Source organism: Caretta caretta, chromosome 14 (genome assembly GCF_965140235.1).
Source record: "Caretta caretta isolate rCarCar2 chromosome 14, rCarCar1.hap1, whole genome shotgun sequence".
Classification (NCBI taxonomy): domain Eukaryota; kingdom Metazoa; phylum Chordata; order Testudines; family Cheloniidae; genus Caretta; species Caretta caretta.
In genome coordinates, this window is record NC_134219.1 from 43,292,848 (window position 1) to 43,307,899 (window position 15,052).

The window sequence follows — 15,052 nt, forward strand, 5'->3', positions numbered from 1 at the left end:
AAATTTAACCTTAATTCTGAATTTCCTGTGTCAAAACTGCTTGTTTCTGGGATAATTACTATATCCCTGGAATGTGTTTTACCCTAAATTGTGTTCTGAACCTTAACTTAATGTAGTTTTTTCTGCGGAAATATTTTAACTTTTGTATTATTTAGCAACCTAGATTTTATTTCTTCTCCCCGCAGTTTGGGATATCAGTGTTTGGTTTTGGTGGTAACTCACCTGATATATAAAAAGTTGAGGGTTCCTTTTCTAGGCTGAAGTAAGCGTTCCTTACCGAACAGGATAAATTCTGGTTTGAATTTTCTGTTATAATGATAGAACTTTTTATTTCAAAGAGCCCTCGTCCATCTTGGGATTTTGTTTCAGTAGAGGGAGATAAAAGCTGCCCGTTGCGATCTCTCCACAGCACCTCGGGCTCTGGGTACCATCCAGCCAACTGACACACCATTCGGATCCCTCCATCCTGATATCCCTCAACAGAGATTTGAGGTGCAGAGCCTGAAGCTAGAGTAAAATGAGTCAGTGTTAAATGATATATATATGCAGCCGAGCATATAAAAGTTTACATTTTCAAGAAAATGATTGAATTCACTTTATGACTGATATTTGCAGAAACAGGAAACTTGACTTTAATGAAACTTAAGTACTTGTTAAGCATTTTGCAGGCCTGCGGCCTTAGAGATGGAAGTGAAAGCCTTGCAGAGCGTGGGAGCGTGTAATCAGCAGCTTAGTAGGCGATGTGAAGTCGGCAAGGAATGCAAAAGAATTTCTCTTGGATTTCTTTCAGAGGAACAGCCGTGTTAGTCTGTATTCGCAAAAAGAAAAGGAGTACTTGTGGCACCTTAGAGACTAACCAATTTATTTGAGCATGAGCTTTCGTGAGCTACAGCTCACTTCATCAGATGTTTACCGTGGAAACTGCAGCAGACTTTATATACACACAGAAATTTCTGTGTGTATATAAAGTCTGCTGCAGTTTCCACGGTAAACATCTGATGAAGTGAGCTGTAGCTCACGAAAGCTCATGCTCAAATAAATTGGTTAGTCTCTAAGGTGCCACAAGTACTCCTTTTCTTCTTGGATTTCTGATTTCTAGGCTTTGAAGGTTTTTTGTTCACAGATCCAATAGATTTTTAAGGCCAGAAAGGACCACTGTGATCATCCCATCTGACCTCCTGGATCACACAGGCCATATGTCTTCCATGAACTAATTCAAGTCCAAAAGCTGTGGCTGACCGAGCACATTCCTCTTCACCAGCGGTGTTCGAGTTTGTGCAGTGGGTCCTGATATAATTGTAACTCTCGCTGAACAAAGTTTCTGTTTTGACTGTAACTGAGGTGAGGAAAATGTCCTTTTTTCATTACTGTCCCACCCGAGAACAATTTATACCTGCAGCTCACGAAAGCTTATGCTCAAATAAATTTGTTAGTCTCTAAGGTGCCACAAGTACTCCTTCTCTTTTCGCGAATACAGACTAACACGGCTGCTACTCTGAAACCCGTAGAGACTGAGGGAGCCTCACATTAGGATTTCCCATAGCTCAGTGTTTAGAGCACTCTCCTTAGAGATGGATCCTGTTTGATTCCTTTCTCCACCCTGCAGAAAGAGAGGAATTGAAGCTGGATGTTCCACAACCCAGCTGAGTGCTCTAACCACTGGACTAAAAGTTATAAGGTGGGCACCTCTTCCTCTGCTTATTTTGTGTGGAATGGGGCAGGCACCTAATTAATTCCTGCAAGAAATGCAGGGCCGGATTAACTCTTCTGTGGGCCCAGGGCTATCAGATTTTGTGGGGTCCCTCCCTGTATAAAGTCTTTGTCCTAATTTAAAACAAAATGATCACATGGGGGGGCAGAGGCTCAGGGCTTCCCCTAGGCTCTGGGATGGGGCCAAAAATGAGGGGTTCAGAGTGCAGGAAGGGGCTCCAGGCTGGGGCCAAGGGGTTTGGAGTGCAAGAGGGGGTTCAGGGCAGGAGGTTGGGGTCTGAGTGGGAGTTAGGGTGCAGGAGGAGGCTCAGGGCTGGGGCAGCGGGTTGGTTCCCTGCCTACCCTGGCCCACGCTGCTCCCAGAAGCTGCCGGCATATCCCTGGCTGCAGCCCTGGAGGGTGGGACAGGTGGCTCTGCATGCTGCTCTCACCTGCAGACTCCGCCCCCGCAGCTCCCATTGGGTGTGGTTCCCGGCCAATGGGAGACGGGGGGGAGGGGGAAGCACCTGCAGGCGAGGACAGTGCATGGACGGAGCTTCCCTCCCTGATTTCTGTGAGCCAGTGCTCACAGCTCCAGCCCAGGGGAGGGTGGGGAATGGCAGCACGTGGAGTTGCCTCCAAGTCCCCGCCAGGAAGGGCTGGATAACACAGGTGCTTTAGTGGCTGCAGCCCCGGGGCCCCTGCAAAATGATCTGGACTTTGGCAGCCCAGAGATCTTTTTTCAGGGCTCCCCCTTAGCCTGGGGCTGCAGCCCCTAAAGCCCCAGCTTTAATCCAGCCCTGAAGAAATGACTTAGGCGCCTGTGCTGTCTGGTTCCCATTCACGGATCACCAGCAGAGACAGGCACCTCCCTGCAGCCTGCACTTAGCTGTTTGTCTGTCAGTGCGGGGCCAGGGCTTAAGCCACACCTCTGGGGTTGACATTTCCCACTGGCTGGCTTAGGCACCATCCTCTCCTCCTCTGGCTGTTTTGTGCGAAGTGACTCAGAGACCTAACCCGTTGCCATAGGAAACACGTTAGGCATTTTCCATTTTCTTCCTGAATTCTAAAGGAGGGACAGAATTCGGCCTCTAAAAGAAACTGAGCTTGGACCAGGAACTAAGAACCAGCTGCTGCTATTGCTAAATATCCAGTGAGGCTCTCCCTCGCCACTGGGATAAAATGAAACCCACTATTTGTGGGTGTCTCTGTCTTCAGGGGATGAGCAACTCCCTAATGTCTAGGGATATTCTCCATTCCCTCATTTGGATTGAAAGCCCGTTGAGAGGCTGAAATGTTCCCAAGGCACAAACACCAGCACTGCTGATAGAGGAAACAGGGAAGTGAAAGGGGATTTAAGGGTAACAATTTGCAAAATGATAAACACGGAGGCCCAACTCCACAACGAGAACTGGTGTTGCAATGGTGGCCTAACTTTTAAGACGCTCTAGAAAACCACTGGAATCCACAAAACCTGAGTTAGGGGAGAGATCAGTGCCTGATAATGGGATCCACAAAATCCAGCATCTAGGGAGGAAGCTGGTACCTCCCATAGAATTTTCATCCCAGTTTTTACAGCACTTGCTGAAGATGTGGGAGACCCCTGGTTCAACTACCCCCTCTGCTTAATGGGGGGGAAAGGATGTGAACAGGGATCTTCTACTGCCCATGAGTGTGCTCTGACCACTGGGCTCTGGGATATTCTGATGTGGGGCTCTTTCATTCTCTCCTGCTGAAGCTGTTTCACTTAGGACAAATAATTATTTGCAGTCATTGGAGAAGGAGGATTAGACCTTGGGTCTCCTTCTAACATGTGAGAGCCCTGATCATTGGCCTCCAGATTATTCTCACTCTCTTTCTCTGGTCCAATGACTAATTTAGGATCTCATTTAATGACTAATTGGAGGATTTCAGGGGCACCTGAATTTTGGACTTCGGTGTCTGACATGGGGAGTTAGGTGCCTAAGTACTTTTGTGGACTTTTACAGACACCTTTTACTGACCTTCTACCTTCAGTTCCAATACAGCTTCTTCATTAAAGATACCATCTTGAACAAAACAGCAGTACTGTCCTTCATCAGAGGGTCTGACATTCACAATCCTCAAGGCAACATTCCCATCCATGATGCTGGCTTTCAAAAGCTCCGTCCTTTCATGATACTCTGGCATCTGCTGCCCATACTCATCCTTCCCATGCTGATACAGGTGCACAAATGAAGTGAACTCAGATCGGAACCATCTCACCTCCATGTTCTCAGCGCTCATCCTGGGGAACAGGTGACAGGGTAACACGATATCCTCACCCACAATGGCAGCGACAGGGTGATCAGGTCCAACCACAGTGAACCGAGCTGCCAAATGCACAAAGATAAAACAAATAAAGTAAATGTACATCATATTCCCTTTTAATCAAGGACACTCATAAATTGGAATCTCTTTGTGCGTATTTCCTATTCTGTGCCTCTATTGCAGTGCTCGGTCATTGACTAGGATGTGTCCTGAATTTATATATGAATTTTACAACAAACAATGCATTTGGATAACCATAATTTATATTCGTTTTAATGGAAGCTGAAATACTTTCTGCCATTATCCTTACAAGCAGCTCCAGACAGAATTAATTTGCATTTGCAAACATTTCAAATCATCGCCTTCTGTTTGAAACAGTTTTTAAGGTTTTTGAATGTTAGAAAACATATAAACTAAGTTAAAGAAGATTATTAGGGTACCATTCAGGAAAGAATCTTTCTTTAGGAAGGAAACTTAAGCATGTGTTTAACTTGAAGCATAAGCTTAAATGCTTTACTCCAGCGGTTCTCACACTTTTGTACTGGTGACCCATTTCACACAGCAAGCCTGAGTGTGACCTCCCTTATAAATTAAAAACACAACTTTTAAACAAATACTATTATAAATGCTGGAGGCAAAGTAGGGCTTGGGGGTGGAGATTGACAGCACGTGACCCCCGTCTAATAACCTCATAACCCCCAAGGGGTCATGACCACTCGTTTGAGAATCCCTGCTTTACTCAATCAGGAGCTAAGGTTGCCAAACAAAGCACTTAAATATTAGGAGATGCCAGATTGTGCTACTTCATTTCTGCCTCCTTTTGTGTCCGATACAGTCTTCTGTTCTATGACCTCATTACTGGCCTTTCCACAGAGCCCCTGCTTCACTCCGAGACTGCTCGACTGGCAGAAAGAAGAGAAGGTTTCCTACAGTCAGCCATTTGCATGACTTGCTTCTCACAGGGAGTACTTTGCTCACGAGCTCTGTGAAGTCAGCTGGGATGTTTGAGCTAATACTCCCCCCCGCGCCTCTCCCCATAGTTTGAAAATGGGGGACAGACAGGTGGCCAGGAGACCTTCAATGAAGAGTCTTAAATATGAGAACTCCTTTGCTCTCTGGTTCCTATGGAATCTGCGCCTGCACAGTCCAAGCTGATGAGGGTTCTGAGAAGAAAAAGAGCATGTTGAGGAGGACACTCAAGGAGGGCCATATTAAGAAACTGGATGGATGAGGTGTAGTTATGAAACCTGAAGGCCCGGGGAGACATTTTACTGTATTGTTACCCCTTTTCAACCTCAGCAGCCAGTCCAGTTTTGGGGCCTGTTGGAAGTAGACACTGACAGAGCCTGGTATTCTCTTTGCTGCAATCTTTTTTATTTACAAGGAATGTACCAAGTCCTGCTTCTCCAAATGCAGGAGGAACCAAAAGCGAAAGGAGCAGTTTTGTAGCTTCCAGCCCCAAGCCTTCCTAGCCAACAGACTCAAAAGTTCTCTCTGTCGCTTTTCCCAGCATTGCACTGTGGTCACAGCTGCTGCTTGACTTCTTTGCTTTTTTTGTCTCCGCCTCTCTGTTCTTGTCTGCTGTCAGTTCTGTGTGTTCGCTCTCTCAAATCTCACACTCACCAGGTCACAATACCCAGTGGAAAACCTCCTCCCTGTCTTTGCCACCTCCTCCCCACACCCAACACAGCCACAGTGCTAGGTGTCGTCTACACTAGCACTTTTGTGGGGCAAACTTTTGTCAGGCAGGTCACCCCCCGTGACCGACATCAACTTCACCGATAAAAGCGCTGGTGTGGACAGCACTGTGTCAGCAAGAGAGTGTCTCCTCCGCTGCTCGTTAAGGGTGGTTTAATTATGCACAGAGCAGCTACACGAGACTTCACAGTGGCGCAGCTGCAGTGGCATAGCCGTGCCGCTCTAAGGCCTGTAGTGTGGACATAGCCCTAGCCTCTGCACAGACTCTGTTTAGCCTTGTTTTAGGTGTGGCCACTTTACTCTCTTTTACAGCTATGTTCAGTGAAAGGCTGCATTCACACACCAATTTGAAGAAGGTCAACTCAATCCAAAACAAGATTTCGCCCAGCTCACAAGAATTCATTTATTTTTTACTGATGTTGAGACGCTTGGGAATTTGTGCTGATTTTTGTTCAGTTTTGTATAATGTAGTTAAATCGGGTAATTGTTGTTACATTGCACTCCATATTCTTTATGGAAATATGCTTATGAATATGACATGACAAATTTTGAATAAAGCATTTCCAGTTATGTGACATACCCTTGGAAAGGATATAATGTGCTGAATGTGTTCATCCTATTTGTATGCATGTCTCATTTCTATGTCTGAAGTTAGAAATATGAAGTGTAAACTGATGTTACTGTTACTAATGTAGTTATACCAAGTGAGGGCCATTAAGGGTACTTCAGGAACCTGATGACTCTTAAGCAAGAAACAATGGGCTGTCGATGGATTTGTTTTCCCGTAAGTCTACGGGATGCCTGTGAGGAGGAGGGCCGATGGGGGTCCCTGCATAGGCGCCGACTTCTCCTCTGCCCTGTGGGTGCTCGATTCCCCCTCTCACGGCCCCATCCCTGCACCACCCTCGCCCCACCCCAATTCCACAGCCTTCTACAAAGTCCCCGCGCACCCCGCCTTTTCCCACCCTAGCCCCGCCCCCTCCCCACCCACATTCCACCCTTCCCCCAAGCCCCGCCTCTGCCCTGCCTCTTCTCCACCTCCTCCCCCGAGTGCGCTGCATCCCCGCTCCTCCCCCTCCCTCCTGGAAAGTCCTAAGTGCCACCAAACAGCTGTTAGGCAGTGGGAGAAGCGCTGGGAGGGAGGGGGAGGAGCGGGGACATGGCGCGCTCAGAATGGGAAGAGGGGAGGAGGCGAGGCGGGGGGAGCTTGGCTGCCAGTGGGTGTGGAGCATCTGCTAATTTTTCCCTAATGGGTGCTCCAGCCCCTCAGCACCCACGGAGTTAGCGCCTATGGGTCCCTGCAAAGACACGTGTCTGTCACCTGATGCTGGAATCCATCTGGGATTTTATATTTTTCCACAAAGCGGGGGGAAAGTTTAAAGAAAGAGACAAAGGATTCCCGCCTTCTGCCAAATCTATAATAGGGTTTGAAGCCGGATAAAGAGGGAATTATGAGGACACCCCTGTTTACCACCCAAGATGCCTGCTGGAACTAACAGAGACTGAACAGATTGGGCCTCGAATAGAAACGAGTCTAGTCTGTGAAAAAAGCTTATTGGAACATCTTTGAGGGTGAGATATTACATGTAACCAGTTTCTTAGTGTATTAAGCTTAGCCTTGTGTGTTTGTTTTATTTTGCTTATTAACTTACTTTGTTCTATCTGTTACCTCTCATGATCACTTAAATCCTACCGTTTGTACTTAATAAAATCCCTTTTGTTTATTAATAAACCCAGTGTAAGTCATCATTACCTGGGAGGCAAACAGTCTGCGCATATCTCTCTTCACTTTGAGAAAGAGGGTGAACAATATGAACGTGTACAGTATAAGACGAATTTATCTGGGGTTCAGGCCCCACTGGGGCTGTGCACTGGGGTGCTGAGGCAAGTCCCTTTTAACTGAACCTTCCCAGAGCTGAGCTGATCTCAGTGTCTGTATTCTGCAGAGGGGTGCGGCCCTAGCTCTGTGTTTGTGCTGGAGGAGGCCTGGAGGGTCTGGCTCGGCAAGATAGAGGCAAGGGGTGCCCAGGCTGGCAGAAGGGTCAGGTTCAGTGGTTCAGGGAACCCGTCACAATTGTAGAAATCATACAAATGAATAAATCCTGTAAGAAGCAGCAGAAGCCACGGACATTCCTACCTGATTCCAGCTTGTGAACATAAAATGTAATGAAGAAAATGATGAAACCAGGTAGGGAGGAGCTGGCTGTGGAGCTGTGGCAGATTGAAAGACCCTTCATCTCAGTGTAACTTGATCTAGATGACAGGAGGGGGGGATAAAATAACAAAAAAAAAAATGCATTGAGTGTAACACAGTCACAATGATTTAAGGCAACCTGGATACAGAGAAAATGGAAAATTATGAACAGGATACATAATTGGCAAAACAAAACAAGACCCTGCAGCACTCAACTTAATTGCATTTCTCTGTTTCTAGGTAACTTTCAATAACCTTCTGAATGCTGCATCTGATCAAGTCTGACGTTTCATGGAATACTCCCGGCATCGATCAAAAGCTGTCTCCTGATCAAGGGAAACCAACCAATGTGCAAATCCAATATTTTTTAGCCAAAACGACAACCCACAACCGGCAAAGGTTGTTAAAAGTGGACCTATGGGAGATACAATGGGTCTGGTCATGGCGCACAACCAACCCAATCACAGTTTTCAGTCCGTTTGCCAAGGCCTTTGAGAAAAGTTTATAGTTGGAGCACCGCAGGGAAACAGATCTCCAATCCTTTCCCTCCCCAAGGTACCCCTTCTTAAGCAAAAGGGTGAGAATTGCTCAACAACTACTAAGTGGTGATATCGTCTCCCTGACGCTCTCCTGAAAAACCTGGAGCAAGTCAGTCCCAAAAAGGGTCCAAAAGGCCTTGCAAAACTCAACAGGCAAACCATCATTACCAGGTGTCTTCCCTGGAGCAATTTAGGGCATGTGACACTGTATGGATTCTGGGGGACATTTGAGCATATTATGAATAATTAAATGCTTGTCAGTTGGACCCCAAACAGATGGCTGCTTGTGCATTTGATGGAGCTGCAAACCTCTCTGGAAGACATGGTGGAGTACAAGCTTTGCTCAGAGAAAAGTTTAACACTAATCTCCCCTATGCACACTGCAGAGGCCATCTACGCTACGAGCTGCAGACTCCTCAAAAGACATTTAAAAAGCTATAAATTTAATGTCTTCATTTTATTCTTTTTTCAGTAAGAGTCCAAAAAGACTGAATATCTTGGAAAATATAGAAGATACACTGGGACTGAAGTTCAAATTAGTCCAACCTGGGGAAACCCGCTGGCTTTCTCATGAGTAATCCTTGGCTGTTGTCTTAAAATTACTCCAGCCATTATTACTGGCTTTGGAAAGTATCTACCAAGATGGGATGGATCTAAGTAGTGAGGCTGGTGGGTTACTTTTGCTACTACGTTCAGAGAAGACTATCGCCATTCTCTCTCTCGTAAGTCTACTGTTGAAACCACTTGGGTCATTAAACAATGTCATCCAGGCATCTGCTACAACAGCAGTAGATCTTTGTCGAGCAACAGAAGCTACATTTGGATCAGAGAGCTATCCATTGAAAGAGCACTGGAAGAAGCAAAGACTTCAGTCCAGAAGTTGACTAATGAAAGCATTTATATTGAATCCTTAAGTGAAGAGGACAAGAAGCGTTTGTTAAGGCAACTGAAAAAGTACACAGACTTGATTCTTTTAAAAATCTACAACAGTGACTTCTAGATTCTACTCAACCACTGTGTAGCTTTTACAGATGCCTGTCCTATAAAACACTGGCAGCTGAGTGGAGTGAGACACTACCAGCAATGGGGCTGCCATGTGCTCAGGACAGAATAGAGAACTTGAACACAGAGTGGAATATCATACAACGAACTTCTTTTTTATCATCACTAGTGGCTCGACCTGATCTTTGTGCTGTGTTTCCTGGGCTGAAAGAAGTAGGAATTCATCTCTTGCTACTCCCAGTCACAACAGCTACAGTTGAGCGTTCTTTTTCATCACTGAATAGAATTGTGTGTTTTGAAAGAAGTCGCCTTCTGCCTGATCACGTGAATGAACTAATGAACATCTCAATTGAAGGAATGGAAGTTCCGGACACAGGAGAAGCCACCGAAGATGAACGCATTGCATTCAAGAAGTTCATTAACAGAGTTGTGTAAAATTATAACAAGAAACCAAGAAGGATGTAGATCAGAGGTGGGCAAACTACGGCCTGTGGGCCACATACAGCCTGCAGGACCGTCCTCCCGGCCCCTGAGCTCCCCTCCAGGGAGGCTAGCCCCCGGCCCCTCCCCCGCTCTTTCCGCTCCCCTGCGGGCACACCACCTCATGGGCAGCGCTCTGGGTGGCGGGGCTGCACGCTCCTGCAGGGCAGAGCGGCAGCGTGTCTAGCTCTGGCCGGATGGCACAGCTGCCAGACACGCTGCTCTGAGCAGCATGGTAAGGGGGCTGGGGGGTTGGATAAGGGACAGGAGGTCCCAGGGGGCAGTCAGGGGACAGGGGGTGGTTGGATGGGACGGAGGTTCGGGGGGGGGGGGCAGTTCCGATGAAGTGAGCTGTAGCTTACAAAAGCTTATGCTCAAATAAATTGGTTAGTCTCTAAGGTGCCACAAGTCCTCCTGTTCTTTTTGCGGATACAGACGAACATGGCTGCTACTCTGAAACCTGCATTGTTAGAAGTACCAGGACCAGGGCTGGCCCTACATCAAATGATGCCTCAGGTAAGGAGCATCTTTGACACCCCCCCTCCATTTGTTAAACCTTTAAATACTTTATTTTTTAATCACATTTGTAGCTCATTTCATGACTTTGATGCACGATTTCTCTCTCTCACATAAGATGATGCAAATTTGCAGACTAGGATCTGTAAATATTCTTAAAACTAAGAAGTTTCTATAAGAACAGAAATGTACTAACATCAAGAAATTGAACTGCACACCAACACTGGGTGGCCAAGTATTAAACAGCGTGACAGCAGGTTACAGACTTAGAACGTTAACAGGGCCACAATTAGGGGTATTTTATTTCAAACATTCTATTTTCCCTTTTATCGCTACCAACAAAAACAGCACCCTGAGCCTGGCACCCCCCCCCCAAGCTGGGCACCCCAGGCAGTCCCCTGTCCCTGAATCCGGCCCTGACCAGGACACAAAAGAAAAGTCATTCAAAGAGAAAAAATATTTTACATCTGCCCCCTCAATTCTGCTGCCACTGGCAGTAGCATGCTCTGCCTAGAGAGTAGGATTAGGCCTGGTAAACTAGAGAAAGTGGAGGATCTTTTAAGTGGCTGGGAACCTGATCCCAATCCTGCTGACGTCAATGGAAAGAATCCCAGTGATTTCAATGGGATTTGAATCAGCACCTCAGGGCCTTGCCAGCTTTCGGTGCTCAGGTTTGCAGTGTGGGAATCCCGTTATCACCTGAGGACTAGTTGGCAGTTCCTGCAGACTGTCATCTCCTGTTTCCTTGTCTGTGCTCTTCAAACAGGATTCTGTGACCCTAGCGCTGGGATCTGCTCTGGCTCCCAGTATATATCTGGTGCAATTCAAGGTGTTTGGTTTTTGACACAAGAAGCACTGAATGGTTTAGGACCAGGCGACCACCTCTCTCCTGATGTGATACAAGGGTGGCGGAGAGCAGCTGGGATGCTCAGTCTTACACTCTCACTGGTTTTAGTGGGAGAAGAATGGTGGTGGGAAGCTTTCAGTGAAGGATCTTCAGCGCTGCAACACCCCATTGGTCTGGCACATCTAGAGTCCATTCTCTGTCGGGAAGGGAATGGATGGAAGAGGATGTAACTGAGATAAGGTGTGTTGGGGAGTTATTAGTCCTGAAGGCTTAGGGAGGCAGGAAGGTGTTTACAAAACAAAACAAACATAACCAACCAACCAACCTGCTCCTGGTCCCTTCACCTTTGTATTTGCAACTAAAGAGAGAGAGTGATGGGCTCTTTTTATAAATATAAAACCTAATCATTTTAATGGTTTAGGTTTGTATTACCCGCAGTAAAAGAACATCCATCCAATGAGCTGGGCCCTCTTGGCAATTTTTACAAAAGACATGGATGAACAAGCAGACTGCAAATTACCCCAAGGTCAGATCAAATAGTCCAGCAACAACAGAAACACAGCTAAAGAACAACAAGTAAGGGCCCGCTCCTGCTCTGTGCTTACATTTACACACTGGGATTACTTCCATTGACTTCAATGGGACTGCTCGCAGTGCATAAAGCTCAGCCCATTTGTAAGGCACTGCAGGCCTGGGGCCTAAACAAAAACCTATAGGAAGCAGCAGAGGCCTTGAGGATTCCTACCTGGTTCCAACTTGTGAACATCAAACAGTTATAAAATAAATAATAAAACCAGGCAGAGAGGAGATGAATCCGGAGCTGTGGCAGAACGAGAGAACCTTTATCTTCATTGAAATGTCATCCAGACAACAGGAAGAATAAAAAGAACACAACAACAGTATAACTTAATGAGTAGGCTGCAGTGATTAGGACAAGCTGGATATTAGAGTTTGAGGAACAGAAAATTGCAAAGGACACATTTAATAAAAATAGGGATAAATGCATTGTTATGTGAACTCGTTTGCATATTATGCAGTGACAGCAGTCGTCCCATAGTCTGCACAAAAAAGAGCAGATCAGTGTAAAATGATATTAATGTCCCATGACCCAGGGAAAAAAAGAGAGAGAGAGAGAGAGAAGGAACTCCCCTGAATATGAATTAAGAGAATTAAGGGCAGGATTTTGAAAATCATTGAGTACTGGCCTAATTCTGCCCCACTGAAGTTAATGGGAAAACTTGAAATGACTAACAGGGGCAGCAAGGTTAGACCAATACTGAGAGGTTTAAATAATCTGACCCTAAAATAGTAGGTGTCAGCATATTTCCTTCTTGTGATTAGAATGACAGCTTTAGAATTTTTTCTTCACAACAATCCCATAACGCCCCCCCCCCCCCCAGACACAGATTTTTCTGTTCCCATCATGGGAAACAATTAGCGAATGTAATAGGTAAAGTTGAATACACTGAACATAAAAAACATAGCAGGTGGGAAATATATAGGAACAGAACACGTTATGATAGTTTGTTTTTATTGCCAAAGCATGTAGGCACCAGTCACTGATCAGGACCCCTTTGAGCGAGGCACTGTACAAAACATGTAACAAAATCCAGATCTCTGCTCATGGAGGAGATCCCCTCGCTCATGGATCTCTACTGTTCCACACACACAAAAAAATACATGTGGGTTTTTTTTAAAGTTGCCTTTTGGTATCTGAGATTTTAGGTCACACTCAGGTCATATTCTCTAGCTTTTTTCTGCAATCACAAGGGCTAGAAACTTTCTTTAAACATTAAAACTGAAATTCTCTCATAATCACAGGACAAGAACAGCTGGGGTTTTAAGGAAAATATCAAATATTTCAAGACTCAAGACAAAATTATGAGAGAATTGACACCACTTGAATATATTTCAATATATTTCATTAAACAATAAATGAAAAAATGGCGTTCAGAACAATGCAGAAATAACCACAAAAGCTTTCTTGTGATTGATTTAAAAAAAAAATTTCAAAATGAATGTTATTTCGAGTAGATTTCAAACAAGTTCAGACTAAAAGGAATGAAAAGATTTTTTATTACTGTTATGTTTCTCATGCATCATTTCTTTTAAAAAATGAGAGTGAGGGCGAGAAAATGGGAAAGTCCCGAAACCCACTCCCCCAAAATCAAAGTGTTTGTGTCCATTCATTTTTTTTCCAAATTATTTCAAGCTGTTTTTTTTTAATGGAAAGTTCCATAAACATTTCAAGTCAATCAAACAAAAATCACGCAATTTTTGGGGTGAAAAAAATAATCCCCCTTTTTATAATCGTGCCCAGAGATACCCTCATGAATTCTCCCCGCTGACAGCTTTTCACACAGGGAATAACCTGTCTCACAGTTTGTAACATGGGCCTTTCTTGCCATTATGCCATCAAGTCTTCCCTAAACCCAGGACCATAAAATCACCCCTGCTAGCCACCCTTCTACAGCTCTGTGGCCACAAAGACAGGAGGCAACATTAAGTTATCACAGGACAACAATGCAATGTGTACAAACTGATCACTCTGGTTGTTGTGGATCCCTTGACACGCATACAGAAGACCAGTACCAAGCCACAAGTGGTGACATCCCCTCATTGTCTAATTGCATTAAAGATTCTGGCCCAGATTCAGTCATTAAGTCCGTTCCTATTCAGCACATTTCAAAGGGTGCTTCACTTTAGGCACATGCTTAATTCCCACTGATCTCAAAATGAATAAAGTAATTTGTTTCCACTGATTCTGGGCAAAACTGGACGTTTTTTCCTTTAAAACATCAGAAGCAAAAGGACTCAGCCCCACAGACAGCTCGAAAACTACCGACAACAAGCAGGCCAGGAAACTTTACTGATTGCTGCTGAGTTTGCAGCGCCACGTTTCTTCCTCTATTCTAAATACAGGAAGTTCCTTTGTTACAAATCTCCCCTTAACGACACTAAAAACGGGATTGGGCCCAGGATCCTTGGTGAAACACAGGAACAGAGGAAAGGAATTACCTAGTGACTGTACTGTACAAACCCGGCAGGGCTAGGAAACCGACCTGAAATGGATTGGAGGGCATCTCATTCTCAACGTACACATGCGGAACCGTTCCCATAAAGAGCAAAACAAATTCTCAGGGGATTCTCAAGTCTTTGTGTTATTACCAATCTGTCCAAGACAGAGCCCTGACTGTTACCGAGTCAGGCAGCCACAGTTCACCTACCGGATTGATCCTCCGGAGACGGTTCATGGCGCGTAGGGGGCGGTCTGTCCTTCTGAAAGCCTCAGGCTTTGCCGAGATAGTCCTCAAACTATAAGTTATTTCATTTCATCAAGATGCCCAGCTACTTCCGGGTATCAAATAGCTGCCGTCTGATCACAGCCTTTTCTAGCAGGGTTGGGTTTTGATTTTATTGTGTTTAAAGAATCCTGTTCTTGTTCCACAGGGATAAACGTACTGTCCGCCGGCAGCATCTACTGAGTGTGAAAGCGAAAGTAACAGAGGGACTCGGAAATGGCAGCAACCCCGGGTGGGATCTGAGAATCTCCTCTTAAAGAAACAGCCACGTGGCTGCTGAGACAGAACTGGCCGGCCCGGAAGAGTCAAAGTTTCCGGGGCTCCAAATGACCTGAATACAGGAGTGATTGTGAAGAGACTGGCTCTTGCTTTTGGGTGAACTGTAGTAAATGTCACAAATAATCGTCACCTTCTACATTATGTCACCAGAATAAACATTCCCCTGTGGACAGTTAGGAATAATATGAACAATACCTTTGCAGTGTGAAACTGGGGT

General features: G+C 45.4%; 1 protein-coding gene across 1 annotated transcript in view; it reads right to left on the reverse strand.

Annotated features, from left to right (window-relative positions):
- The window catches only part of LOC142069119 (butyrophilin subfamily 2 member A1-like), a 206,338-nt gene extending 191,547 nt beyond the window's left edge, over positions 1 to 14,791 (reverse strand). The window contains exons 1-4 of the mRNA XM_075119498.1: positions 14,482 to 14,791; positions 7,814 to 7,929; positions 3,693 to 4,040; positions 223 to 507 (exon numbers count right to left, since the gene is read on the reverse strand). Of these exons, the coding sequence (XP_074975599.1) occupies positions 223 to 507; positions 3,693 to 4,040; positions 7,814 to 7,913 (733 nt within the window). The 5' untranslated portion in view covers positions 7,914 to 7,929; positions 14,482 to 14,791. The remainder of the gene's footprint in view (positions 1 to 222; positions 508 to 3,692; positions 4,041 to 7,813; positions 7,930 to 14,481) is intronic.
- Between the last annotated feature and the right edge of the window lie 261 nt (positions 14,792 to 15,052).